Consider the following 25027-nt stretch of genomic DNA (forward strand, 5'->3'; position numbering starts at 1 on the left):
TTCAAGTTTCATTTCTTTTTCTTTTTATTTTTTTTTCTTTTGTCTTTTTGCCATTTCTTTGGGCCGCTCCCACGGCATATGGAGGTTCCCAGGCTAGGGGTTGAATCGGAGCTGTAGCCACCGGCCTACACCAGAGCCACAGCAACGTGGGATCCGAGCCGCGTCTGCAACCTACACCACAGCTCATGGCAACGCCGGATCGTTAACCCACTGAGCAAGGGCAGGGACCGAACCTGCAACCTCATGGTTCCTAGTCAGATTCGTTAACCACTGCACCATGATGGGAACTCCCCAAGTTTCATTTCTTGCACCTCAACTGGAACAAGCCAAAAATCTCAGCAATTTAATACCTGGTTACTGAATTTCTTTTCCTAAAAAAATAGTTTCATTGAGAATTTGAAAACAAGTTTTCTGGATGATTTTTAAAAATTAATTTTTCAAACTGATATCCCAATTCCCCCCCCCCATCAGTGACTGAGAATTGATGGAAAGATGGTCATTTAAAATTTTTCAAATAGGAGAGAGGAGCTAGAAGACAGAGCTTTCTGTCTAAAGCTGAGAAGTTAGCTGGGCCCCCATTGTCAGAAGAGAGGGGGCCATAACAGTTAGATCTTCTCTAAGGTTCAACCAGAATTCCAAACTAGGATTGTGATGGACCAGCCCTAAAAATACGTTTATTAGTGTGTTAAGAACCTTCGGAAAAATCTAAGTAAATGCTATGCATCAAAGTACTATGAAGAACTAATCTTAAAGAGCAAATATTTAATGAGTGACAGGCAAACCCAATAATTCCAGAGCTTTCATGTAATTATAGAAATAACACATGCAAGAGAAAAAGACTAGAGAATCTCCATGGTTGGTATATGGACATTGACCATAGAATTCTTTCAGCTTTGCTGTAGCTTTGAAAATGTTTTATAATAGAATATCAGTGGGGGAAAGACCACATGGAAATGGTGAATAGCAAACACTTAGAACATTTTCAGAGTTCCCTTCATGGCTCAGTGGAAACAAATCTGACTAGCATTCATGAGGACGCGGGTTCAATCCTTGTCCTTGTTCAGTGGGTTAAGGATCCGGTGTTGCTGTGAGCTCTGGTGTAGGCCGGCAGCCACAGCTCCGATTTGACCCCTAGCCTGGGAACCTCCATGTACTGCAAGTGCAGCCCTAAAAAGACAAAAAAAAAAAAAAAAAGAAGAAGAAGAAGAAGAAGAAGGATAGAAACTAGAGACTCTCAAACTGAGTGAAGTCAGTCAGAAAGAGAAAGACAAATACTATATGATATCATTTATATCTGAAATCTAATATATGGCACAAAAGAACCTTTCCACTGAAAAAAAAATCATGGACTTGGAGAATAGACTTGTGGTTGCCAAGGGGGAGAGGGAGGGAGTGGGATGGATGGGGTGCTTGGGGTTAATAGATGCAGACTATTGCCTTTGGAATGGATTAGCAATGAGATCCTGCTGTGTAGCACTGGGAACTATGTCTGGTCACTTATGATGGAGCATAATAATGTGAGAAAAAAAAGAATATACACATGTATGTGTAACTGGGTCACCTTGCTGTACAGTGGAAAATTGACAGAATACTGTAAACCAGCTATAATGGAAAAAAATAAAAGTCATATAAAAACAAAGAATATTTTCTGGGCATTTATAGAAACTCTCTCTGATTTCAGTGGTTAGAAAAGCCAACGAAAATACTTCCACACTGGTTCCCAGACTCACACTGTCTCCCCTTCCCAATTTCTATTCCAACTATCAAAAGTCCAAAAAATTCTGAATAACCAATTATTGATAACCACAGCATCACCCACCACAGGGTGAATGGTCCTCATGGCTGCAGTATTTTCAGCCCTAATGGGGCCTTGGTCATTCTTGAAACATTACTCAGATGGGGCGAGCCTGGTGACATCATGGAAGTCCAGGCAAAGCTGAAGTAGTTCCATCCCTGAAATGGTACAACTCATTGCTTCTCTGGGCTTGGTGTCCCCATTAAACCACTGGCATTGATTTCTGGTCTGTAATCAGATTTTAATATGGAATTTGTTTTCTTTTACTAAAAGTAGCCAACGATGCTTTTTCAAATGAAAATTTATACTGTTGTTCTGCACAAAAGTACAGTCTAACTATCTGCTGAATTAATCTCCACTCAGTTGGAACTAAAAAGAGAAGAAAGAAAAAAACAAGAGTGGAAAAAGCACTAATTCAAAAAAATAAAGAATGCAGAGAATCTGCTAGTGAAAGAATAAATTAGGGTCCATCTCAAATAGAACTAGATTCTTTTGTGTTGTCTGCGCTTTGCAACACACAAAAAAATCTTCATCTGTAACATCACTCCATGTCTTGCTTGCTTAATTAGATATAGGAAACATGTAATGAGCCTGGTGAAAAGCATAAATGATTGGAAAAATATAAACCGTGATCCTGAAAACCAGTGCACAATCCCGGTAGAACACAGTATAACAAAAGATTCTATGTGTCTTTGAAATGAAGCTAGCTTTGTATTCCCCTGGTCTAGAGAAACCATGGAGAGAAGTAACTTTGTTTCTCTGATGTAATTCACACATTAATTCAACATATATTTATTATAATTCCATAATGTAAATTATAATTCCATACATTCAATGTATTATAATTCCATACATGCATTGGCCTTTTAATGTGATTAAGTTATTTTTAATACTAAAATTTACTTTTTATTTGAGTTCCATATTGTAGACATACTGCACATGTAATTGGAGTAAAGTAAGACCGTATGAACTTTCATAAAGAATATGCATAAATAAGCTTTTTACTTTTTAAATATTTATATAGAATCTACAAATGTTCAGCTTATCAGTAGGAATAACATTATTGCAAAATTCCCTTGCAACATATCTCTGCTCTGACTTCTCAACATAAAGGCCATGTTCACACCCTTCTCTGACATGTAACAGTCACAGGGGGACACAAGAGAGACTTAAATGCATTAGTCATGTTCATTTATCCTGACTAAAAATTTATCCATGGATAATGATGAAAATGTTCTAAAATAAGATTATGATGGGGTTCCCATAGTGGCGCAGTGCAGTCGAATCCATGAGGTTGTGGGTTCGATCCCTGGCCTCTCTTATTGGGTCAGCCATCTGGTGTTGCCATGAGCTGGGGCGTAGGTTGCGGATATGGCTACAAAACTATCTGTAAAAGCCCTGCTTAAATTAGAGTCATTCGAATTATTGAAATTAATAACAATATTCCTGTAAGGGTTGCTCATTGGCTGAGAGGGCGGGGTGCAGTGAGCGGGCGGTCAGGCTGTTCTTCTGTGATCTTCCCACAAGAAAGCACAGCAGGGGAGTTCCCATAGTGGTTCAGCTGTTAACCAACCCGACTAGTATTCACGAGGATGCATGGTCGATCCCTGGTCTTGCTCTGTGGGTTAAGGATTGGGCATTGCCATGAGCTATCGTGTAGGTCTCAGATGTGGCTCAGATCCCACATTGCTGTGGCTCTGGTGTAGGCCAATGGTGACAGCTCTGATTATACCCCTAGCCTGGGAACCTCCATATGCCGTGAGTGCGGCTCTAAAAAGACAAAAAGACCAAAAAAAAAAAAAAAAAAAAAAAGCACAGCAGAGCACACAGAGAGGAAGTGCCTTCCAGCACTTGAGTTCTGAGAGCAATTAGAGCTGTGGTTCACCTGGTTCAGGTGTTCCTGAAGGAGTTAACTCCAAATTTTATGGAGAGGAAAAAGATTGTTTATAGTGACTGCAACCACCATGTGGTGTGAGAACTACAGACAAGTGACAAAACAGTGGGCATGAGCATATGCCAGTATATACACAGACGCAACTACCAGCTGGGAAGTGAGAGAGTGGCATAGGCTACTCTGGCTTTTTATAGGAAGAAAAAACCCCAGGCTTCTTAGGCCCCTCCATGGCACAGTGGTTATTTGAGTCTGTATTACTTCTTGTCACATTGTCAAATATCCCCATTGGCTATGGGAGCCCAAGATGTCATCTGTTTGGCCAGTTATGATCTATGGACTCGGGATAATCTGGTTCTGTTCACCAAAAACCATTCCTGGAACCAATAACAACAGCTCAGCTCACATACAGACGGCAGCCCTCTGACCACTTCGCCGACCCAGTGTAGTTAGAGGACGCCTTCCTAAGGCGTGGACCTCAGGAGTGAAAGGAAAATGAGGAGTAATAGTGAAATTGTCTTCCTTTGAATACACTTTCTTTTCCTTTTTTTGTTTCCTTCACAAAAGACTTCATCATGAAAAGGAGGAAGCCCAAGCTGAAGTGAGTTAAAGACTTGGTCTCCAAAAGAAAACTGTGGCTTGGCCCTGAGTTGAGGTAAGAGGTGACAGTGCGTATGGGGTGGGGGGAGGGGAGGGGACCGGGGGGGGGGGGCGGGGAGGTGGGGCTACATAATCACCCGTGCCCCCTCCCTGGTCTCTCCCTCCCTTTCTCCGCACCCCCCCCCCTTTCAATTTACTTCACTTTCCAGTCTTTTCTCTTCTCCTCTTCTGGGAAAGCCATTATATCAAAGACATCACTTGCAGGGACCGGCCCTTTTCCAGACCTGGGGAGGGAACACGTGAACTGATAGGAGAGCGTTACAGCTGAGGGCAAAAGTGTAAGAAATCACAGCTATTCTGGGAACTGAAGGGCGGATGGATGCTGTGATGTTGCTGGCATCTCTGACCCAAAAGACTCTGACGTTACTTTCCTTCCTCCATCATGCGTTGCTCTCATCTCGTGAGAGCCCTTTTCTCATGCTTTCTTGTCATATTCCAGGAGATCACTGTGTCTTTATGGCCCAAAGAATCCATCTGGTGTTTTCAGCACCTGCTGTGTCCTCTGATTCTCTAAAGCAACTTCACTGTCTCTCAGCCACCCAGCGATGATGAAATAAATGCCTTGTCCTGCTGGATAAGTCATGGAGGAGAGAAAAAGTACATGACAACAGGCCATTAGGTGCCTTTTTCCTACCATCCAATCGCTGTGAGGATTCTCTCACTGCTGTTGAAAGTTCTCTCCTGGGCATCCAGCCTTTAGCACCCATGGCCAAACACTCAACTCATCCATCTTCTGGTCAATGCTTCTTTTACTTCCTCTTTTCTAGTATTATTATTATTTCCATCAAAATTTTTAAACAATCATAAACTCACAGAAATATTTTAAGTACAACACAAAGACTTTTTCCCCTGAATCTTTTGAGAATAATTTGCCAACTTGATGACCTATGATCCCCAAATTCAATCAAGGACATTCTCCCACATAGCCAAAATATAACCATCAAAACCAGGATGTGAGCATTGCCTATTACCACCATCTCATCCTGAGACTCCATTCAGTGTTTGCCAGTTGTCCCAATAATGGCTTACATGGCTGAAGGATCCAGTTGAGAATTACTGTCATGTCTCTTTAGCCTCCTTCAGGCTGGAACAGTTCTATACTCTTTCCTTGGCTTTCATTACATTGACATTTTTTAAGATCACAGGCTGGTTATGCTGTAGACTGTCTCTCAGTTTGGATCTGTCTGATGTTTCCTAATAATTGGATTCAGATCATGCATCTCTGGGAGGAATAGCACAGAACGATGCTGTGTGCGTCTCACTGCATCCTGTAAGGTGGTGCATCATTTTGATTTTTCCCATGACTGATAGTGTTCACTCATCACTTCTTTGAGATGACATCTGCCTGGCTTCTTCACTGTAAACTTACTTTTTTCCTCTTTGATAAATATGTTGGTGAGAGGTACTCTGACTATGGGAATATTCTGTTCTTCATCAAACTTGTAATTTAGAAGAGTCTCAGGGTCTTGTATTTTGTTAGGATTGATTCCCCTTTATGAACCGATTGCCTATCTCTCCCGCCATCCTCCTGCTGCTGGGCTCTGAAATCTTACACTGGGCTGCACCCTCTCCTGGCAATAGATGCCCTCTTCCTCCCTTGGGTTCTGAGCTGTGGCTCCTCATTGCCCCTCAGTGAGGAGTCCTGCCCCTCTTTCTCCCAGCTAATGGATTAAATACTCAATTATTCAGGAAGGGAAGGGAAGAGGAAGAAGGGGGCAGCACTTTCTATTGTCCTTGGTTCTGTCCTCTTCCTCTTTCCCATCCATCCTGATCTATCCTGAGCTGCCTCACTCTTGCCGGCTCTCACATCCATCTTCCCAAGCACTCAACACAGGACTGAACCTTAGGCCAGAGCGTAAGCTCCTCTAATCAGACTATGAGGGTCTGAAACCCCGTGTGGAGACTTAAAACTGTGTGACCTCAGGTAAGTGACTTTCCCTCTCCAAGCCTCAGGATGCATAAAATGAGCTCCTTTCCCCTCCGACCTTTTATTTTTTTGGCCACACCCATGGCAGGTGTAAGTTCCCAGGCCAGGGATCAAACCCGCATGACAGAAGTGACCCAAGCTGCTGCAGTGACAACACTGAATCTTTAATCCACTGCACTACAAGAGAGCTCCAAAACAAGCATCTTAATGATGCTACTGCATAGCTTTTAGAAGCAAATGAGATCTTGCATGTAAAGCTTATACTCTTGACTCATTTTACTTTTGCTAAATTGTTTGTTTGTTTTGTCTTTTTTGTTTTTTTCTAGGGCTGCACCCATGGCATATGCAGGTTCCCAGGCAAGAGGTCGAATCGGAGCTGTAGCCACCAGCCTACGCCACAGCCACAGCAACGCCAGATCTGAGCTGCGTGTGCAACCTACACCACAGCTCATGGCAACACCAGATCCTTAACCCACTGAGCGAGGCCAGGGATCAAACCCGCAACCTCATGGTTCCTAGTCAGATTCGTTAACCAATGAGCCACAACGGGAACTCCAACTTTTGCTAAGTTGCTGATGTGTAAGATGCACTGAAGTGGGCATTGCATTGTCACCACTGGAAGGTCTGATGAGAATTGCCAGAGTCACTCTCACAGGATGCCAGGCAGCAGTGATCTCTGCACCCCACGCCCTGGCTGGGACAGAGACAAGACGTGTTTGCTACTACCCTCTAGCTTGGCTAGGAAAAGAATAAAAAGGATCTCTGAGAAAGGTGGAAATAAGTTACAGGACTCACTGCTTGCCCATTAAGGATGCTTCCTCTCACTGGCATGGAGTTTGTGATGAGGGAAGGCTGGTCTTTTGAAGGTTTGAATAGAATTGCATCCTGGGCCTTGTTCCCTTCTTGGAATTCTGAGATTTCTGGTGGATGAAAGGTGAACTCCAATGATGTAGAGACACTGTTGTCTGTTAGAGTAGTTTCTAGAGAGAGACCCAGACAAAGCAGAGGATGAAGAGCTGTCAGTGATTAGATAGACATCCACCATTCTGATTGTTTTGATTCCCTATGTGGGAAAAAGGACTTGGGAACACTGCATTGTGGGAAGGATAGTGGTACCCCCAATTAGGAAGGTTGAAAATAATGGTTTGGGGTATGTTATGAAGCCTCCCCTAACCAGCCTAATTAAAATGCCTGTTGCCAGCCCTATACCCCAGGCACTTTTTTATCACATGGATCTCATCCAGGGTCTTTGCAGCCCTTATCATCCAACGTCTTTTTTTTTTTTTCTCTCTCCCTTGTTTACTCTCTGTTTCCCCAGAGAGTGTAACCTGCAGGAAGGCAGGCATCTTGTATCAGCCTTGTCCAGACAGATCTCCCGTGTCCAGCACAGTGCCTGGCATATCACAGATGTTGATAAAATATGAATTAATGAGTAAGGGAGGCAACTTAATTATCACATTACATTTTCTCTGTCCCTCTGTTCATTGTACTTCTGTTTCCTCGATGTCCTGAGGTTTTTACACAAGCACAATGAAGAAGAATAACAGGAAGTCTGCCACGAGGATCAATGAGGAAGACGACATCTGCATCCCAGACTCCCAGGATCCAGGAGAGCTTCAAAATATGTTGGATGGAGGAGAGTACGCCCCCTTTGTGTCTCCTCCCATATTAGAAAGCAATTTTATCCAGGTAAATAGTAGTCGAGCCCTGAATTAAGTTCCAATAACTTTAGTAATTAATTTTCTCAAAAAAAAATGGAAAAGATTGTGGCAAGGGGATGTGTTTGGGAAAGACACATAAAGGGAAGCGTTTGGGAAATTCAAACAACCTAAAGTCATTATCACGTAAAAGGAAAATTCATTTCAAATTTTCTCCACAAACTCTTCCCTAGGAATTCTCTCCCAGCTCCACTGTAATTGTCACGCTAACATAATCTCCCCAAAATTATGCAAAAGGATTATAGTCATTTTTAGAATATCCTGCCCCAGGAAAGCTTTCAGATAACTCCTTTCCTAGACTTAGGAGACATTTAAAGAACAGTCCTGATGCAACTAGGGATTTAAATGCATTTTCGTTCTTAGCTCTAAAGGTAAACTGTAACTGCCCCTTTATGTCAGGAAGAAAAGTTTCCTTCTCCTAAAAATGTACTAACATTATGACTGAAACCACACTGCAGTGCATTTGAGAGAAGTTCTCACTTTCCTCTAAACATTGAACATTAAAATACTCAGACCCCCCCCCAAAAAAAAAAAGATGAGGAAATGAGGGAAGCGACGTGGGCCATACTCTTTAACTTCATGGAAATGACTTTTAACTTCATGGAAATGACACACTCACATCTAACACAGAACACAGCCATTCAAGCAGCAACTCAGCTGATTCTAGAAAGGGGTGACAGGGAAGACAACAGACATGCCTTCATCTTCATACACGTGTTCTCTGCACGGATGGGAGAGCCCCTCACCCCCAGACACTGTAGGAGGGAGGCAAGGCTTGAAGAACACTAATGTTCAAGTCGTGCCCCGGGATGCATGCGATAAGCCCTGATTTATGATTTGATGTACTTTACCTTCTGTGTGCTTCTTTCCTACTTCTTTTTATTGTATCGTTCACATTTTTTTTTTTTTTTGGTCTTTTTAGGGCCACACCCGCAGCATATGGAGGTTCCCAGACTAGGGGTCTAATGGGAGCTGTGGCCACCGGCCTTCCCCAGAGCCACAGCAACTCGGGATCTAAGCCTCGTCTGCAACCTACACCACAGCTCACGGCAATGCCAGATCCTTAACCCACTGAGCAAGGCCGGGGATCGAACCCACAACTTCACGGTTCCTAGTTGGATGCATTTCTGCTGTACCACGATGGGAACTCCCATATCTTTCACATTTCTTCTGCACTTTTTCAAATAACCATTTGTGAGCTCTGGGGTAAGCACTCAGGATTTTATAAACCAGATTTCGCCCCAGGTCATAACTGGATAAATTATTCTCTTCAATGCACCGAACCTCTTGTGGTTAGTATGTCTTTGGCAGCAAGTTACCAAGGTTCCTAACTCAAGTGTAAGTGAAAAAGAACAGGGAGTTCCTGTTGTGCTGCAGTAGAAATGAATCCAACTAGTATCCATGAGGATGCAGGTTCAATCCCTGGCCTCACTCAGTGGATCAGGGATCTGGAGTTGTTGTGAGCTATAGTGTAGGTCCCAGATGTGGCTCGGATCCCTGAGTTGCTGTGGCTGTGGTGTTGGCCAGCAGCTACAGCTCTGATTTGACCCCTAGCCTGGGAAACTCCATATGCCAATGGTATGGCCCTAAAAAGGAAAAAAGGAAAAGAAAAAGAACAACAATTATCCCAGGTAGAGAGAAAGGTCTATGGGACATCAGCTTACTCAAGGGGGCTCGTCAGGGACCTGGGTCCTCTCTTTTTCCTCCATCAACCTCAAAGTAGCTCCCTTGAGAACATCACATGCAAACAGGACATGTCAGCTGCCAGCAATGGAAGGGATTCGTCTCATCCTTGCAACTCTGTGAGGGCTGAGACCCTTTTCCAGAGCCACCAGGGTGCCCCTACTAGAGTCTCATTAGCCTGGCATGGGTCACATGCCCCTACTGAAAGCAATCCCATCTCACGGGAATGAGCTCACCATTTGTCTTTTGTCTTTTTAGGGCCGCACCTGTGGTGTATGGAGGTTCCCAGGCTACGGGTCTAATCGGAGCTGTTGCTGCTGGCCTACACCACAGCCACAGCAATGCCAGATTCGAGCTCACAGCAACACCAGATCAGAGCTCACAGCAACACCGGATCCTTAACCCAATGAGCGAGGCCAGAGATCAAACACACATCCTCATGAGTACTAGTCAGATTTGTTTCCACTGAGCCACAGTGGGAACTCCAGGGCCATGTACTTTATCAAAAAACTCCTCTTCCTGTTCTCTGCCTTAGGTCAACAGGAGAGGTGAATCCATTTACCTGCATAATCGAGCCAACTGGGTGACTGTGGGCATCTGCTCTTCCAGTCCCACCCACAAGATCCCCAATGTGATGCTGCTGGCACATCTGACACCTGCCGCCCAGAAGGACTCCGAACCCCTGTTTGAAAGTCTTCTGACATCTCCTTCTTCAGAGAAACTGGTGCTCACCAGGTGAGAACAAAGGAAAGAGGTTAAGATCTTCCACATAATATGCTGCTCCCCCCCCGCCCCCGCCCCAGGGAGCTGGGAGTAGAAACACAGGTGACACGTGCCCCCAGGGAGCATCTCACTTGCACTCCCTGCTGCAGAAGGAGTCACATCCTCAAAGTCTGGGGAGATGGTGTGACAACCTGGGGGTCAAACAGGCAATTCACTTTCCAAAGTTAAACCTAAGGAACAGGAACCGAAGGCTCACAATAAAATGCCTCCCTAGGAGTTCCCGTTGTGGCTGAGTGAGGATGCGGGTTCGATCCCTGGCCTTGCTCAGTGGGTGAAGGATCCAGAGTTGCCGTGAGCTGTGGTGTAGGTCACAGGCATGGCTCAGATCTGGTGTTGCTGTGGCTATGGCGTAGGCTGGCAGCTCCGATTGGACTCCAAGCCTGGGAACTTTCACATGCCAAGGGTGGGACTCTAAAAAAGAAAATAAAAACAAAATGCCTCCCTAGAACATGCCCCTCCCCCCCCACCATCCCAACTTCCATCAGAGTCGGCTCTCTGGTCTCAAGCCACCAACTTGCTGTATGACCCAGAGCAAATCACTAACGTCGCTCAATCTCAACCTTGAAAGATTAACTAAATGAGACGACTTTTCCTTGAATAAACAGTAAGTAGTTGCTACTCTGATATTTTAGTTCATCAGAGTCTCAGGAGTATGACTTAGGTGAGGGGCCCCTCAGGAGCCTGATTACTTGTACTGAAAATCAAAGTTTTGAGCCTCAGAAGCTAAGAACCAGACCTGGGAACCTGGTGGCCACAAGAAGGTCCTGCCCCATCCCAAGCCTGCCCCTCCCCCCATGCCTTTTGAGTCTCATTCCTTAAACTGCTATGAAAGGAACGGTCTTGTGGTGGTTTCCAGTCAAGCCTCCAGATATTTGCATTTGTCTGCAGGTTTCTCCCTCTGCAGTTTGTGACTCTTTCTGTGCATGACGCTGAGAATATGCGCATCAAAGTAAAGCTGGTGAGTGGCCGAGCCTACTACCTACAGCTCTGCGCCCCGGCCTGCAAACAAGACACGCTATTTTGTCAGTGGGTGGAACTCATCTCCCTCTTGAATCAGGAGAAAGCCAAAGCTTCCAAAGTGTCGGAAGTCTCCAGCCTCTCGGAAATCACAAATAGCACCGACATCACAGGCTCCGTGGACATCATGGATATTGCAGCCTTCACAGCTATGCAGGCCTCGCACCTGCACACATGTTCAGACCCCATAGAAAGCACTGATTTCTCAGAATTCACGGACGTCACCGACGTCACCGATGTTACAGATGTTCCAGAAAATGAGATCACAGAGGCCCCAGATATAAGAATTGTCACAGAAGTCACAGAAGTCACAGACCTCTGTGATGCCACAGGGGGCTCAGGGGTCACAGTGGTGTTTGAGAATGATGACATACTCAGGGCCAAGCAAGAGGAAAAGGTATGTGACATGGAAGATTTTCATTCTCTAATCATCAAGAATGAGAGTGATAACCAAGGTCCCTCTTTTTGGTTAGCTACCTGACATCAGTTATCAAAATGCTATGGAATTTGCTCTGAGTCATCTAACTTTAATAATGAGATCTGGGAGTTCTCACTGTGGCTCAGAGGGATAAGGACCCAGTGTTGTCTCTGTGAGGATGTGGGTTCAATCCCTGGCCTCACTTGGTGGGTTAAGGATTTGGCGTTGCTGCTAGCAGAGGCATAGATCAAAGGTGTGGCATGGATCCCATGTGGCAGGGGCGTAGGCCTCAACTGCAGCTCTGATTCAACCCCTGACCCAGGAACGTCCATATGCTGCAGGTGCAGCCGTAAAAAGGAAAGTAAAAGAGAGAGAGAGAGATCCAAGCTGAGTCCTCGTATAAAGGAGTTATAAGATATCTCCTGAAATAGGCAGTAACCATTCTTAGCACAAAACTTAACCCTGTATCCGAAAGCTACGGTGGGATGGAAAGAACTTTGCAATCAGAAACCCTGAGGTAGAATCCTGCTCCACTGCCCATTAGTTTGGCCAAGTCACTGACCCTGCCTGAGCCTCAGTTTCCTCGACCCTAAAATGAGGATATTAATATCATGTAAGGGCTATTTTAAGGTTTAAATGTATACAAAAGCATGATGCACCCTGGAGGATGGATGGGGTGACATTTCAAGAATTAAAAGTGAGGGTGGAAATGGGAAAATAAAATACCAAAAGAAGTGAGTAGCTTTAGAAAGGGCCGGCAAGTGGAAAATCACAGAGCCATATCCAAGAATAGTTCAGTTTGGCTGGAGCCTAATATATGTGGAAAATATGAGGGTATAGAATTGCCTGTAAACCTTGAAAGCCAAAATAAGAAGTGTAGACTCTGCCCTTGGGCAAATCTGAGCCACAGAAACTCTCTGTGTAAGGGAGTGAAGGAGCTGTGTTTCTGAAAGATTACTCTGACAGCAGGATAGATTGTAGGAAAAGGGATTGGTGTGTGGAGTGCTGCTGAGAAACTTCCATAGGGCCCACGATATAAAAATGGCAGAGGGCAAAGATGGGCTTTGGGCGGAAGAAGAAACAGCCCACTAATATATTTAGTGGGAAAGTTTAACCTCACTAGTAATCAAAAAAATGCAAACTTAAAAAAATTTCACCTATAAAACTATTAGTTAAAAGAACAACAACAACAACAACAAAAAAAAAAAAAAAAAAAAACCAGGAGTTCCCTTTGTGGCTAAGTGGTTGTGGTTAACGAACCCGACTAGGATCCATGAGGATGCAGGTTTGATCCCTGGCCTCGCTCATTGGGTTAAGGATCTGGCGTTGTTGTGAGCTGTGGTATAGGCCAGTGGCTGCAGCTCTGATTGGACCCCTAGCCTGGGAACCTCCATATGCTGTGGGTGCAGGCCCTAAAAAGCAAAAAAAAAAAAAGAAAGAAAGGGTAAAAAGCAGTCAGTGTTAGTAAAAGTGAGGTCCCGTTGGAATTTGTATAGATTCATGGTAGGGTGCGAATTGGAACAACCGTCTTTAAAATCCTTATGAATCAAGACCCCAGACATGTTGCCACCCTTTGACACAGTGATTCCACTGTTAGGAATCTTTCTTAAGGAATTGATCACCAATAGGAATGAGGATTTAGCTAGAAAGATGTTAATCCACCACATCTATACCATGTTTATAAAAATGAAAATACAGAGGTAACCTAAATGTCCACCCCAAGGAAATGGCTAAATGAATATAAATCTAAAAAGGGCAGGTGCCATGTTTCTCTCTTTCAGGAGCAACCATAGTGACTGGCAGGATCAAAGACACTCAGTAAATATTTGTTAGACGTATGACTACTCTGGGGCCACTGAAGTTGGAGAATTTTTCTTTACTTGGAAAAAAGTTTATGATATAAAGCCAAGTGAAAAGTGATGAATTTATGTGTATCACATAGAATGCATGTACACACACAGACAACAGGAGGGGAAAAGTCACAGTGTTAATAGTAGTTTATGTCTAGACTGCAGGCTTATAAGCAATTTGTGTTTTCTTCATGTTTCTGAATTTTCTTCTTCCTATGATAAATTAGAAAAATTCAAGTAGCTTTACATAATTTTGTGTGTATGTGTCTTTTCTAGGGCCACTCCTATAGCATATGGAGGTTCCCAGGCTAGGGGTCCAATCAGAGCTGTAGCCACAGGCCTACGCCACAGCCACAGCAACGCCAGATCTTTAACACACTGAGCAAGGCCAGGGATCAAACCCGCAGCCTAGTCGGATTTGTTAACCACTGCGCCACGACGGGAACTCCCATAATTTTTAATATGGGGGAAATTGTAATAATAAATCATTAAGCAAAAATGTGGGCAACAGAACTGCCATATGATCACAAAGCAAACACATTCAAAATAAATGGACAAAAGGACCAGAATGAAATGGGCCATAGTGGTTATTTCTGGCCTGTGTCATCAAGCAGGCAATAATTTTCTCCCTTTCATGTTATATCTTTTAGGATTTTCAAAATAGTCTATGGTGAATATATATTACTTTCATTATCAGGGGAAAAAAAAGATTTATCTTTAAGGAAGAGTACTGCATTATTTTCCAGGAAAAGTCACAGAGGTGATGGACTAGGAAATGACAAAGGAAGGAGGTGCAGATGTGAGGAATGTTAGAACAAGCGTCTAAATTAAGACTGGCGGGCCTATTGCTCTGAAGCCTGAGATTCTGAGGGAAGCAGGGAGCGCTGGAGAGGTAGTGAATCAACAGGACATTGGGAGAAGGGGAGAGAGTTTAGGGTCATAAATTTTAGGTGTTCCCGTCGGGGCTCAGTGGATAACGAACCCAACTAGTATCCATGAGGATGAGGGTTCGATCCCTGGCCTCGCTCATTGGGTTAAGGATCCAATGCCATGAGCTATGGTGTAGGTCAAAAATGCGGCTCAGATCCCGCGTTGCTGTAGCTGTGGTGTAGGCCAGCAGCTACAGCTCCAATTCAACCCTTAGCCTGGGAACCTCCATATGCCGCAGGTGCAGCCCTGAAAAGACAATAGAAAAAAAAAAGTTTTAGGTATAAGTTCTCAGTGTTTTGAAAAACAAAATCTTTAGTATTGCTATGAACCTCCAACTCCTGTCACCTATTAGATTCTCTTAACTCAAGAGCAACTTTGGATGGGGAAGCAGGTGGCAAGGCGTTTCTAGAAAACCTTCCTTTCTCTCCAATTCAGAGAGAGGAAGTTCTGTAATTAAGTACTAATTTTCTTGTGTGAGGTGACATTGGTGTCCCTGACCACATGAGCTTCAGAGTGTGCCATGCTAGCTGCCAGTGCCCGCCGGGCTCATCTCAACAGCCTAATCCAAGCCTCATCCCCTCATCATCTGCATTCAAGGGCACTCAGTAAACATGAGTGAAAGGATTACTGATCCATAAATAATGTCTGTATGATGCTCTTCTGTTACCTGATTTGCCACTGCTTGTTATTTTCAAAGGACAAAACGGAAACCATTCTGAAGCCTGGGTGTCTACGAGATACAAAAAGTAGAAATGAGTTTCGAGACTCCTCAAAACATGTCACCATCTCGAACCTAACGCTGACTTTCGAAGGTGAAAGATGCATTCAAACAACTTTGGCTCCAGAAGAAAATGAGATGAATAAAGCCACGGAGATGAGCAACAGACCCTCCGAAATAAAGACAACGGACTCTAAAAGCACAGCTCTCAAGGCTGAAGAATCCAGGTACGTGAGGCAGAGAAATGACGAGTGATGCTAAGACACAAAGTATATAAGTAGGGGAGGCAAGTTCCCGTCATGGCACAGTGGTTAACAATCCCACTAGGAACCATGAGGTTGCGGGTTCGGTCCCTGCCCTTGCTCACTGGGTTGAGGATCCCGTGTCACTGTGAGCTGTGGTGTAGGTTGCAGACGTGGCTTGGATCCCACGTTGCTGTGGCTCTGGTGTAGGCCGGTGGCTACAGCTCCGATTCGACCCTTAGTCTGGGAACCTCCATATACCGCGGGAGCCAGCCAAGAAATGGCAAAAAGACCAAAAAAAAAGGGAGGGGGATAGAAGTAGGTCCTTGCTTTAAAGTCCCTGCCCCTGGGCGTTTGTTACTGAAGATTCTTAGCCATACGTACAATGTGATTGAATGATGACCTAGTCAACTCAACTATTCACATTTGGTTCAACCTTGCTGCTCGAATCTGGTTTTGTCCTGGCTGTGGTATAGGCTGGCAGCTGCACCTCTGATTCGACCCCTGGCCTAGGAACCTCCATATGCCGTGGGTATGGCCCTAAAAAGGAAAAAGGAAATGTATCTTTTGCAACACATGAGTATAACTTTCATAGAAAAGCATAAATATTTCTGAAAAATAAATTAGATAAAAATGAATCTATCCAATCTAACAATTTGTCCTAAATAATAATTAATCACATCTGATCCCTCTGACATGTTCCTTCTGCTTTATTTCATTCATGCCCTTGTCTAAGGCTTCAGAAACAATTCAAAATCAACAATGTTACCTGTTTAAATCATTTCAACTTTATTCCTTGCCATTTTGCACATAATAGATGCCCTGAAGCACTGGACTAGTTTTTAGTACCTTTATTTATTTTTAGGGCAGCACCCACTGCATTTGGAAGGCAACACCGGATCCTTAACCCACTGAGCAAGGCCAGGGATCAAACCCTCATCATTATGGATCCTAATCAGGTCCACTAACCACTGAGCCACGAAGGGAACTCCCAGTTTTTAGTGACTTTAAAAAGAAACTTTGAAAAATAATAAACTTTATCAGAAGTTCCCACTGTGATGCAGTTAAGGATCCAGCATTGTCTCTGCAGTGTCTCTGGTTCAGTCCCTGGCTTGGTGCAGTGGGTTAAGAATCCAGCATGGCTGTAGATGTGGCATAGGTCACAGTTGCAGCTCAGCTTCAATCCCTGGCCAGGGAACTTCCATATGTATAGAGTGCAGTTAATAAATAAATAAATAAATAAATAAATAAATAACTTAATTTTTTTTATTTTAAAAAAACAGTTTTAGATTTACAGAATAATTGAGCAGATAGTACAGAGAGCCCCATGCACCCACCCACCCAACTGCCACCTCCTCACTCTGCTCCCATGTTTCTGGTGTTAATAACACCTGGCATTATTGTGGTATATTTGTTACAATTAATTATCAAAATTGATACATTATTAACTATAGTTCCTAGTTTAAGGTTCATTGTTTGTGTTGCAAGTGTTTTGACACATGCGCACTGACATGTATCCATCATTACACACAGAACAATCTTACTACCCTAAAAATCCTCTGAGCATTAGATTAGTGCTTTTTTTTTTTTTTTTTTTTTGGTCTTTTTGTCTTTTTAGGGCCGCACCTGCTACTTATGGAAGTTCCCAGGCTAGGGGTCAAATTGGAGCTACAGCTGCTGGCCTATACCACAGCTACAGCCACAGCAATGCAGGATCTGAGTCTCGAGTCGCATCTGTGACCTACACCACAGCTCATGGCAACACGAGATCCTTAACCCACTGAGTGAGGCCAGGGATCAAATTCATGTCCTCATGGATACTAATGGGGTTTGTTAACCACTGAGCTACCACAGAAACTCCCTAGATCAGCTCTTAACAGTTTTTAACGATATTAAAACCTGTAAAGATAACTTAAATTTTTAGGATGAAAAATCATCTGCACATTCAAAGTTGTATTAGTCCCTATCGGAGAGAAAGAAAGAAATAGACAACAAAGCCCAAAAAATTTCTGGTTCTAAGTAATTCTTTTACATCCAATTTAATCAAGCATAGATTAGATTCTATTGCCTATTTACATCAGGAACAAAATTACTAGCTAATCTGAAAATGTGAATTATATAAGTGAAAGCTGTAATAATATCAAAGACCAGAATGGAATTCACAGATGCCTTATTCCTGGGACATTTGTAGGATTAAGTCAAGACACTGTGAGAGTAATAAATAAATTCTACTATATTTTTCTCCTCCAGGACCATGGATTTCAGTCATACTTTCTAACCATGTACTTTGGAATATTGAAAAAAAAATTGCACAATGCCCTTGTTGATTATCCTGTCCTCAGATTTCACTGGCCTTTCAAATGTAAATTGAGCAATTTTAAATCTAGATGAGTGAAAGACTCTGGAGACTTCTATAATGTCACACTGGGTGCTTTATAAGTGAAGGATTTACTTTATAAGCATTTCCATTCCTTCTTATAACTTGGCAGTAGTGCTACTATGACTCTTTTTTTTTTTTTTATCTTTTTGCCATTTCTTGGGCCGCTCCCGCGGAATATGGAGGTTCCCAGGCTAGGGGTCCAATCGGAGCTGTAGCCCCCCACCTATGCCAGAGCCACAGCAACGCGGGATCTGAGCCACGTCTGCAACCTACACCACAGCTCACGGCAACACCAGATCCTTAACCCACTGAGCAAGGGCAGGGACCGAACCCTCAACCTCATGGTTCTCTAGTCGGATTTGTTAACCACTGCGCCACGACAGGAACTCCAACTACTATGACTCTTTGTTTTAAAGAGAGTAATGACAGGCTTAATTTTGCTTTGCACTTTTTTTTTTTAAGTACACTTACTTGATATTTCTCCGTCTCTTGAAAACTTTTATTATTAGACCCACCCTTATTTAAATCACCAGACCTATTTGGTAAAGGCTGTATTAGCACTTGTTTGCAGACTTCTCAGAAAATTAGTAATTTAACCTTTACTTTGGAAAGATCCATTGCAGAACTTGAACTGCATGAATTTGCCAACCCCATAAATGGATCAGAATTATATCTTCATACATTTATCTGAGAAGATTTTATCTAAGGGTAATTGTTCTTCTGAAACCCTTTTACTCAAACCCCAATACTTCCAAAATAGTTTTGAAAATGCAGCCAAGAAACAAAGATTTGGTGAAAAATTAACTGACTTAAGTTTATATTTTAGCATGTCAATGAGGTTAAGAAAATAAGTATTTTCAGAGTTCCCCTTGTGGCTCAGCAGTAACTACCCAACTACTTAGTATCCATGAGGATGCAGATTTGATCCCCAGCCCGGGTAAAGGATATGGTGTTGCTGGGAGCTGGGGTGTAGGTTGAAGACTTGGCTTGGATCTGGCGTTGCTGTGGCTGTGGTACAGGCCAGCAGCTGCAGCTCTGATTGGACCCCTAGCCTGGGAAATTCCATTTGCTGCATGTGCAGCCCTAGAAAAAGAAAGAAAGAAGGAATGAAAGAAAGAAAGAAAGGAAGAAAGAAAGAAAGAAAGAAAGATAGAAAGAAAGAAAGAAAGAAAAAGAGGTATTTTAATTATTGTTATTCATTTAAAAAAATCAGGCATGCAGAAAACTTCTTTATCCAAGGACAACTCTAAAAGCAAAATTGCCTGAAAAACTGACAGCTAGTCTCCTATATTAGCCACCTAACCATTGTAACCACTTACTGCATTAAGAAATGTAATAACTTCAGTAAATAATTGGGTTTGTTATTTACCTGCAAGATTCCCAACAAGGCGGGCCATAGAGAATGTGATGAAGGGCTAGCAAGGTGGCCAACTTCCAGCCCCAGGCACTCATCTATTCTAGAAAGTACCCCACATGTCTAGGGGAGCGTATGTTCCCCACACAGTGGACTCTGTAAGCCCCTGAGCAGCATCAATTCACTTCTTTCATTCTCAACCCCAAAAGAGTTCTCAGAGGCAGGAAAGGTAGCAGGATAGGGATCCCTACCGTCCAATTGAGTGCCAGGTAATAGTTAAAATAGCAAAAGACTATATGTAATTAGTACAACTCATTTTTATGGCTTTAACAGCTTGGATAGCTTGCATATTACAGAAATTTAGGTGATTTTACTCTGAGTTATGTTATAATAAATAATGCACTCCACTTGCTAAATATGTTTTATGACTACCTACAAAGTACTTACGGAATAACCAGTTATCTAGTACCTAGTAATTCTTTTCTAAATATTTGTGGTTACACTGGCAAAACTTTGAAAAGTGCTGTTTATTTTTACAGGAGCAGGAGAACTGATTCAGACACTTCAGGTATGGAACAAATTCCACTACATTTCTTTGTGATCCCTGGTATCAAGCAATCATCTCTGGGTCCTAGAACAGAGTAAAGGGCAAAGGAATCCAGCAAGATGTTTTGATGCATTCTCTTTCCTGCTTTTGCTCCATTCTGAGAGTCCTACTCTGCAGAAACTTCCTCAAAGCCTATCCTTATGCTATCTTTCAAGTGATAGGCATCACTTTGCTTCTTTCTGTGCTGGTAGAGTTTCTTAGTTCCCTGAATCTCTCTCTCCATCTTTTTTTTTTTTTTTTGGCTGTGTCTGCAGCATGCAGAAGTTCCCAGGCCAGGGATCAAATCCAACCCACAGCAGTGACTCAAGCCGCAATAGTGATGATACCAGATCCTTAACCTCTAGGCCACCAGAGAACTCCAGTTCTCTGAACCTCTAACTCATTGTACCTGAACCACTCCCAGCTAGTTTTGCAGAACCTGAACACAGTAGGGCCTCTTATCCCTGTTGATTTGGAAAGGAAGTGATCCAGAACTTAATTTCTTGGTAAATCTAAAACCAATATCCCTAGCCCCTCTTCTCCTGCTTATGTCTTTGGCCTCTGCTTGGCTGTCAGGTAACACCACTTAAATTTTTTTTTTTTCTTTATATGTTCCCACACCTCACGATCTTTAACTGGTAAAGAGTTTTTTGTTTTGTTTTGTTTTGTTTTTTTTGCTTGTTTGTTTTGTTTTTTTGTAGTGAGGTTTTAAGTGGAGGTTGTCATGCAGGCACTGGTGGAGACCTCTCCACATGCTTGTTGCTGACCCACTTCTAAGTTACTGTCTAACCTCTTGGAGGGGGTGTAGAATAAGCCTCGGTTCCAATCATGCATAAAAGAACATCATGGAAGGAACGCAGAAGCACATTTCACTGAACTTAAATGAAGAGGAGAAAAATACCGAAAACACTTGAAGGCATTTTATTCACAGTTGCAAGAGTCCTACCAAAAAAAAAAGCAAATGATTGGCAGGGAGGGATAAATGGTAGGATATATAGAAGTAGAAGTATAAAATATAATGTTGTATATATGAAACATATAGTGTTATAAAAATGTTACCTCAATAACATTTTTTAAAGTATTAAATTATTACAGGAAAGGTATTTACACAAATTAGATTTATCTCTGGGCCTTCTTCCTGGACTTTAGTGTCCAAAAATACCTGATGAACTTCATTGCAATGTGGTATTACCCATACTCCGATCTACAGTATTGAACTTGAGAACAATGTAGGAAAATGCTATCTTAGTTTATAAGAAAAATGCAAATTGTCCTTCACAGTATATAGAATTTTCATGTATCAATTTCTATTCCAAATTTGATTTCAAAAAGAAATCAAATCTGTAAAAATTCCAGAGATATTCAATATAGGCAAATATTTCCTCTTATTTTCAAAGGCAAGGATAAATCTAGCAACAGCCTTGTCACTAATACATAATTAGTACATTAGCATATAATTAGTACATTCTTTGTTCATTCTGAAGCACTCCTTATTTAAACGATGGAAATTTCAAATTAATGTAGGACATTGATATTTTTATTTTCATCTTATTTATGACTGAGTCTTTCACCTGTCTTCTGGCACAAACTCAATTTTGTTCAACTGAACAAGCATTCAGTGCCTATCTATTATATATGAGGCACTGTGACAGGCTCTGGAAGAGATTAAAAATAAATGACAAGACATACTATCTGGCCTCAAGACATGTGCACAAATAACATAAGTTGGAATGTTATAGGCCCTTGAAGAGAAAAGTGGAGAACCTAATTTTAGCTCGAGAGAAAATCATGAACAATTCTATGAATTAGGCAGTCTGAGCTAGAAAAGGGGAAACAGTGTGGGCAAAATTAAAGGGATGAGGCAGTGCTGCTCACATTCAATTTAGGAGTAGTTAAGAGATGCAGCCAGAGAACAAGGCAGGAGCCAGATTTGGGGGGTTTTAGTCCACACTAAGGAGTCTGGATAGTACTCCTTGGTAGTTAAAGAGGAGCCACTGAAAGGCCAAGAATTGACAAAACTAGTATTACTCCGAGTGCCATCTCTAAGACAATCTGGAAGAGGCTAGAGGCAGAAAGTCATTATAATAGTCCAGGTGAAGGGTACCAAAGCCTTGACCAGGTAAGAATCAGTGAGATGAAAATAAGGATATGGGGAGTTCCTGTTGTGGCTCAGTGGAAACAAATCTGACTAATATCCATGAGGATGCAGGTTCCATCCCTGGCCTTGCTCAGTGGGTTAAGGATCTGGTGTTACTGTGAGCTGTGGTGTAGGTCGCAGATGTGGCTCGGATCCAGTGTTGCTGTGGCTGTGGCAAAGGCTGGCAGCTACAGCTCCTATTTGAGCTTTAGCCTGGGTACCTCCATATGCCATGAGTGAGGCCCTAAAAAGACCTAGAAAAGAAAAAAAAAAAAAAAAGAAGAAGAAGAAGAAGAACAGAACTACCAAAACAAAACTAAGGATGGCAAGCTTTGGGAGGCAGCATGAGGGAGGTAGTGAGTCCATGAAACAAGCTGGAAAAAGGAACTGAAGAAAATCTGGAAGGCAAGGTGCAGAAATCAGCTATTAAACACGGAACCTAGAGTCAACAGCCTTAGGTGTGAGTTCTAACTGCACTTCCCGTCCCATGTCACTCTTAATCCCTCTGTGCCTCAGTTCCCAAAGCTATCAGATGTGTGTGCATATGGGTGGGGAAGGACAGTGTGACGAGCATCTCGAAGCCTTTTCCGCTGTTATGATTTTTATTAGCTCGTGTGTGGTACTGGTGGCCCAGCTTTAGAAATTTAGCAGGCAGCTGGAATTGGGGCTCTGGAAATCAGGAGCTTTAGGAAAGATAGAGCAAATGTGCAGCAAAATTCCACTGTGAACTTGGTAAAACACAAGGATAGTACAATATACAAATTTGGCATGAGGTTTTCACAATGTATTAATTATTTTCCCTGTTTGTTTTCTTTCACGTCCTTTCTCATTCTTTCCACTTCGCTCTCCTGTATCCTCTCACTCTTCCTTGCTTAGGATTGTACAGTTTTTCCGTTTTCCCACTGATTAGCATTTCTTTCCCCCTTGCCACACTGCTCTGAATCACTTCTTTTTTCCCCTTTCACACTCTCTTACTTACACTTAACTCGCTCCACCCCAGGAAAAGCAAAAATTAGTAGAGTCTTAATCCCCTGTCTGGTGGAATTTAGACTGAATGTAGACTGAAAATGAGATGGTAAATCTGATTTCTATTCTAGGCAGAAGCCAGAATAATAACTGCTCCCATGGCAGTAAAACAAATCCTTGTTAATAATAATCCCTGTTAATTTGAATCCCATCAGATTCACCTTCACACAGCTCCTGGGGAAGGCTAGAAGGGAACCATGGTCTCTGATTCATCTCTCCAACCTCTCGGCAGTTTGAAAGAATTACACTTTTTCTTCTTTCTGACGTTTTGGGTAAAGTGGCACTTCAAAGGTACTGTTTTTATGAAAAGGCTATGAGGCAGGGCCCAGGCTAAACCCATCTCTGTGGATCTGGGTCCATCTCTCCCCTTTCTTGACACAATTTCTTACCTTCCTAGGCTATATTCTCCTTAACTTTGCTGATTGCTTTATACTGAGCCCAAACAATAGGCTTATCTACGATCCTGAGGTAGATTTCCAAGATGGAAAGAAATGAGACAAAGGATAGAGATTCAGGGAAAAAAAGACAGGGCAAAATCACTTACAAAATACTGGGAGTGTCCTCTCCTGCCCCATCCATCTTTCTTTTCCACTTTGCTCTTAACCATTGCAAATCAAATCCTTGGAATCCTAAGCAGCCAGGTTTATTCTCTGTTTATGAAACCAGGAATAAAAATAGAAATGGTGGGAGAACTTTACAAGGGGACTGTGAAATTTAAAAATAGCCCCCAATGGAAAGAATAAAGATATTTTTGATGAGGAGGTTAGAGCATCAATTGAATTTAAGATTCAATTAAGTTCTTAACCATTCTGTGACTTCTTTCTCTCCTGTTTGTGGCATTTTCTTTCTTCCTCACTTCCCCCCATTCTAATGATCTCTCTTCCACTTTCCCCCACTATTTTCTGGCTCTCTCCTCTCTGGCCAGATCCTCTTCTAATTTTCTCAGTCTTGTGTCTCATCTGCTCCCCCCCCCCCCTTTCTCAGGGGAATGGATGTAAGGAAAGGAAAATAAAACAGAAAAAGAAAAGGCCAATGGGGGAAAAAAAAGCATGTAAGACAATCTAAAGGTAATATTTTGCAATTATAAGTCGCTATAGATACAAAGGACAGGCATGACAGTGTCACAAAAAGTTGTCAGTAAATGGAATCTTTTAACACTGAATCTTATTACTTCTATTGTAAGAAAATAGAGGTGGAATGGAATGTTGAGGGTTTTGTTGTGGTTTGTGCTCTAGAACCCACCAGGGGTCAAAACGTAACATCATCACAGGGAGAAGAGGGCACTTTGGTTGAGGCACTGGGAAGAGAATTACTTGCTGCTGCTTTTACAGTGATTCCTTTCATTCTCATTGCTACTCCTCCTCGTTGCTGCCTCATCATACTCTTTCCCAACCTGCTCTCTCAGATTAGTCGACATGGCCAAGGCCTCTTATTTTTCATACCAAAATTATAAATATTTATAAAGTCTCTACAGGGCTGCCATGTACAATTGTGCATGCAGACTGTGCACTGCACAGATTTGGGAGCCCCATTCGCATTGTAGTCTCTGTGCAATGAACAACTTGCACAGCTGTATGTGGTGGCCAACTATGTTCTGAGTTTCGAGACACTAGATTTGCAGAAAATTACTTATGAATGAAACTTTGCTCATTTGCCTCTCCCAATATAGCTAATGCTGTGTGTGTGTACACAAGAGCGAGAAGGAGTTCCCGTCGTGGAGCAGTGGTTGACGAATCCGACTAGGAACCATGAGGTTGCGGGTTCGGTCCCTGCCCTTGCTCAGTGGGTTAACGATCCGGCGTTGCCGTGAGCTGTGGTGTAGGTTGCAGACGCGGCTCGGATCCCGCGTTGCTGTGGCTCTGGCGTAGGCCAGCAGCTACAGCTCCGATTGGACCCCTAGCCTGGGAACCTC

General features: G+C 42.8%; 1 protein-coding gene across 9 annotated transcripts in view; it reads left to right on the forward strand.

The window, feature by feature from the left end:
• The window catches only part of GARIN2 (golgi associated RAB2 interactor family member 2), a 39227-nt gene that overhangs the window by 12073 nt on the left and 2127 nt on the right, over positions 1-25027 (forward strand). For 2 of the 9 annotated variants that reach the window (XM_084969499.1, XM_084969497.1), the window contains 7 exons: positions 4254-4341; positions 7787-7962; positions 10210-10409; positions 11346-11871; positions 15370-15617; positions 19906-19934; positions 22966-24182. In XM_084969499.1, coding sequence (XP_084825625.1) covers positions 7804-7962; positions 10210-10409; positions 11346-11871; positions 15370-15617; positions 19906-19934; positions 22966-23030 — 1227 coding nt within the window. In that variant the 5' untranslated portion in view covers positions 4254-4341; positions 7787-7803 and the 3' untranslated portion in view covers positions 23031-24182. The remainder of the gene's footprint in view (positions 1-4253; positions 4342-7786; positions 7963-10209; positions 10410-11345; positions 11872-15369; positions 15618-19905; positions 19935-22965; positions 24183-25027) is intronic. The other 7 variants (XM_084969504.1, XM_084969501.1, XM_084969500.1 and 4 more) reach the window with 6 other exon arrangements.

The sequence above is a fragment of the Sus scrofa genome, chromosome 7 (assembly GCF_054392235.1).
Source record: "Sus scrofa isolate SSC_HxYL_T2T_F1_AM1 chromosome 7, Sscrofa_HxYL_maternal_Yorkshire_Landrace_v2.0, whole genome shotgun sequence".
Lineage (NCBI taxonomy): Eukaryota > Metazoa > Chordata > Mammalia > Artiodactyla > Suidae > Sus > Sus scrofa.